General features: G+C 47.1%; 1 protein-coding gene across 1 annotated transcript in view; it reads left to right on the top strand.

Moving 5' to 3' along the window:
* LOC109391837 (keratin, type II cytoskeletal 5-like) overlaps nucleotides 1-4,169 on the top strand; it is a 334,229-nt gene extending 330,060 nt beyond the window's left edge. The window contains exons 3-9 of the mRNA XM_019659746.1: nucleotides 244-304; nucleotides 413-508; nucleotides 1,096-1,260; nucleotides 1,631-1,756; nucleotides 1,999-2,219; nucleotides 2,971-3,005; nucleotides 3,450-4,169. Of these exons, the coding sequence (XP_019515291.1) occupies nucleotides 244-304; nucleotides 413-508; nucleotides 1,096-1,260; nucleotides 1,631-1,756; nucleotides 1,999-2,219; nucleotides 2,971-3,005; nucleotides 3,450-3,817 (1,072 nt within the window). The 3' untranslated portion in view covers nucleotides 3,818-4,169. The remainder of the gene's footprint in view (nucleotides 1-243; nucleotides 305-412; nucleotides 509-1,095; nucleotides 1,261-1,630; nucleotides 1,757-1,998; nucleotides 2,220-2,970; nucleotides 3,006-3,449) is intronic.
* Nucleotides 4,170-4,539: the final 370 nt, after the last annotated feature.

The raw sequence follows: 4,539 nt of genomic DNA, 5'->3' as shown, positions 1-4,539 counted from the left end.
TGTTATAGCAATAATAGAATGATTATCAGGTGGGCAGTTAAAGAGAAAAGAGTATTCTAATGGGTAAGGGCCTTGCCCAGTGGCTCACACTACCAGTGCCCCCTCCCTTTCTGCCTGTGTGATGCAAGAAGCCCTTTCCCAGTGGGAAAGCAGGCTCACGCAGTTGCCTTTATGCATGAAAGACCCTAGGCCTCACTTGCCTCTCATCTTCTGATAAGCACTTCCCATTCCTTTTACCCCCAGGTATGAAGATGAAATCAATAAGCGTACCACCGCTGAGAATGAGTTTGTGATGCTGAAGAAGGTATGTGGGTAGAAGAGAACCTGTTGCCTATGGCTATGCTCTCTTAAGGCATCATTCATTTAAGTCAGGGTGGGAATTGGGTGCAATGCCAACCATCCATTTTTCTAGGACGTGGATGCTGCCTACATGAGCAAGGTGGAGCTAGAGGCCAAGGTCGATGCACTGATGGATGAGATCAACTTCTTGAAGATGTTCTTTGAGGCGGTAAGAAATGCCCCTTATTCAAGACCCAGAGAGATGGTCACTGGGACACCACCAGGAATTAGGGTTTCCAGGGTTAGTGGCTTCCAGTGACTCCTAAGCTGTAAATACATCCCTCTCTTCCCTGTCCCTTTAGTAGCACTAACACTTTATTACTTATAAAGCCAATCCTTTAAAAAAATAAGTCAAGTTTAAAGCAAAAGACCCCTTCAATAATCATTCTGCAAAGTGAGGTTTAGAGTGAGTTATCAGAGGCACAGTTATACCTTTCCTCGACCTCCCCTTTCTTTCTATTTCCTCCCAGCCTGGCAGCCCACTCAACTAGATTCTTTGGAAATAAGATATGACCCCAGAAGATTCACATCTAAAAGGTTATTATATAGTAGAGGTCTCTTGGAGGTTCAGGTTGTTAAAGATTTTAAAAATAGATTTAGTAATGGTTTGGATTATTTATGAACTTATCTAAATGTTTGACGTAGGTGGTTATTACTTTTTTTCTCACATTGACAAACCATAATGAGTGAGATATTTGAATGGACCTGACATAAAATAACACAGAATCACATGACTGACTTCAAGTGTCCTTGCAGGAGCTGTCCCAGATGCAAACACATGTCTCAGACACATCTGTGGTCCTGTCCATGGACAACAACCGCAGCCTGGACCTGGACAGCATCATCGCTGAGGTCAAGGCCCAGTATGAGGACATTGCCAACCGCAGCCGGACAGAAGCCGAGTCCTGGTACCAGACCAAGGTGGGTGCTGTGGTGAATGCACCCTGAGTGAGGGGATGGACATGTGTGTAGGATTCCAGGCCATAACAAAATGCTAAGGATGGGGCTCCTGAAAATTGCGGAGGCCTTTTGGGTTGAGTTATGGGAACAGTCATGTGCGCCTTTACCACATAAATTCAAGAGCCTTAAGGAGAATTCACTCTGAATCTCACACCAGTGTCTCCAGGAAAGTAAAGGCACTAAAGAAGACATTATCTCAGACCAGAAACCAGCCCCAGACCTCAGATAACTACACCTCTTGCCACCTCTTGGTAGTTGCTGCCTGTGAACATTGGGAAAGTGTTTCCATCCTCATATAAATGGAATCTTTGCTCTTTTCTGGTGGCACCAGTATGAGGAGCTGCAGCAGTCAGCTGGCAGGCATGGCGACGATCTCCGCAGCACCAAGCATGAGATCTCCGAGATGAACCGGATGATTCAGAGGCTGAGAGCTGAGATCGACAATGTCAAGAAGCAGGTAGGGAGAGGCTGAAAGAAGGCAAGAAAGGGCCTGAGCTCTGGAAAGAAGGCTTGTTTTGTTTGGTTTTACTTTTTCTAAACACATACACACCCAGAGCTGGAACAAGTACCAACGTTTCCATGTTTCCCCCGTCCACAATGATGACAACTGTACTGGCTTGTCTCTGGAATCTTAGAAAGAGGTACTGAGCCCAGCTCACTGCTAAAGTATAACCCCACTCTTCCTTCCTTTCCCTCTAGTGCGCCAACTTGCAGAACGCCATCGCTGAAGCTGAGCAGCGTGGGGAGCTGGCCCTCAAGGACGCCAGGAACAAGTTGGCCGAGCTGGAGGATGCCCTGCAGAAGGCCAAGCAGGACATGGCTCGGCTGCTAAGGGAGTACCAGGAGCTCATGAACACCAAGCTGGCCCTGGACGTGGAGATTGCCACCTACAGGAAGCTGCTGGAGGGCGAGGAGTGCAGGTGGGCAACATAGCCAGGGGTGGCCTCACATGTGATAAGTGGAGCTTCTTCTCCACTACAGGGTGTAACACGCACACCCATAAGTGACCACTATTGTGTGCATGATAATTATCCATCTTTAATTTGGTTTTAATCTGATGCCTGGGCATACAGCTAACCTACACAATGTGGTCCTAACTCACTTTCTGACCTAATCCCACCATCAGTATTCTTAGACACTGCCTCTCCTTCAAACAACCAAACAACTCAACAAACGCCTTCCCCATTCTTCAAATACCTCTTCCTTCAGGAAGTCTTTCATGATTACTCCAGCTGGGTTAAATTCACCTGCCTTTGGATTCTCAAACTACTCCATTTTCTTCAATCTTCTGACACTGCCCACTGCCTACTTTCTGTTAGAAGTATTTCTGTCCATGCCAAGCCCTCTCACAGAATGTAAGCTCCTACAAGGCAAAAACTGCTTCATATATATTTATAGTCCCCATAGCCTCTTACTCATGCTTTCCATATAATGGGTGCGGGAGAATGTGAATTATAATCTTCTTTTGATAGCCTGTTTCTAGGCCAGGTCCTCTTCATTGGAAAGTCCCTCTGGAGAGCTATACTCTTTCTCTAATTTAAAGAGTTTTTTGGGTACGCAGGCTTCTTGCTTATAGATCAAGCTCTAAACATGACTATAGGAGTTATCCACACAGAGTCGTGCTGTCTTTGGGGGCATTTTTAACTCTTATTTCAATTTTTCTCCTTTCAGATTGAGTGGAGAAGGAGTTGGACCAGTCAACATCTGTAAGTAACTTTAAACAGACATTAACAATGATGATAATATTTGGTGCCAGCTCAGAATCTCGCTGTTTTTAGATCCCGGACACTCCAATCCCCATATATGGTTATTTAATACACTTAATGAGAAGCAGGTGGTGGAGGGGAGCGAACACAGATTGAGACATGAAGCAATGTGCCTCATGTTTTATCTCTTACACATCTTGCATCCTGCCCCTCTGCCCTGCCTTCCCCCTCTTCCCCCAAGGACTTAGCACCATCCCTTGCCTACTATGTTCACCAACTTTCTGTTAGGGACCTTAACTAAATGACTTAGTTCTTCTGGGCCTCATTCACTACTCTGTAAAAGGGGCCAGGTACAGTGCTAACACTAGCAGGGTCAAATAAATTGGACCTGTAGGATCAATCTGATAGACTGGTCTCACCAAATGCTCCCTCTTTTCTCCACAGCTGTCATCACAAACAGTGTCTCCTCTGGCTACGGTGGTGGCGGTGGCTATGGCGGTGGCTATGGCGGTGGCTATGGCGGCGGCCTTGGCGGAGGTCTTGGCGGCGGCCTTGGCGGCGGCCTTGGCGGAGGTCTTGGCGGAGGTCTTGGAGGTGGCGGCAGCAGCGGCTACTACTCCGGCAGCAGTGTGGGTGGCGGCCTAAGCAGTGGGCTCAGTGTGGGGGGCTCTGGCTTCAGTTCAAGCAGTGGCCGAAGCCTGGGGGTGGGCTTTGGCAGTGGCGGTGGCGGTGGTGGTGGTGGTGGGGTCAGCAGCTCCAGCGTCAAATTTGTGTCCACCACCTCCTCCTCCCGGAAGAGCTTCAAGAGCTAAGAGCCTGCTGCAAGTCACTGCCTCCTAAGGGCAGCAACACGGCCCCTGGTGGCTGCCTCTTCTAGGTGGTTACCAAGCCAAGTTTTCTCTTTTACTGGAGTGTAGTCTAGACCAAGCCTATTGCAGAACCATCGTCTTTGGTTCCTGGAAGGGCTCAATCCCCAGTCTTTAATCTCCTATGCGGTGATTCTATGTTCTGCTTCAAATCAGCCTTTAGGTCTCTACAGCATGGTCCTTGTTGAGAAAAAAATCCAAAGTTTTCCAGTATCTGAACTATCAAAACCAAGTCCCACCCCCAATCCCAAATTTTGTTCTGGTTCTGACTACCTCCATAGTGTGTTCAATAAAATGCTTTTATAATATAAACAGTTGTGCAGAATTGTTTTTTTAAGGTCTACAACCAGCCTAGAGACCTCTCGAGAGTCGATCTGATTCACAGGGAGAATAGAACGACCTTGAAGGCAAAGTGGTCATTCTGGGTGGTCCAGAGATTCCAGGATGCATGAGAGGAGGTTGCTAAAGCCTCTAGAATGAAGGAGTCTCTGGAGGGCATAGACAGGAGTGTCCACTGTATTGCAATTTGGACAGATTGTACAGCCTTTTGTTGGAGGGGGTCTCCATTCAAGGTGGGCCAATTTGCTAGTAACAGCATAAATCAGCTTAAGTAAAATTTATAAATAAGGAATATGTTGCCTTCAGAACCAAAGGAAATGCCTAAGAGA

The sequence above is a fragment of the Hipposideros armiger genome, unplaced genomic scaffold (genome assembly GCF_001890085.2).
Source record: "Hipposideros armiger isolate ML-2016 unplaced genomic scaffold, ASM189008v1 scaffold_303, whole genome shotgun sequence".
Lineage (NCBI taxonomy): Eukaryota > Metazoa > Chordata > Mammalia > Chiroptera > Hipposideridae > Hipposideros > Hipposideros armiger.
The sequence above is the reverse complement of the archived record's forward strand: the minus strand, read 5'-3'. Positions and strand labels throughout refer to the sequence as shown.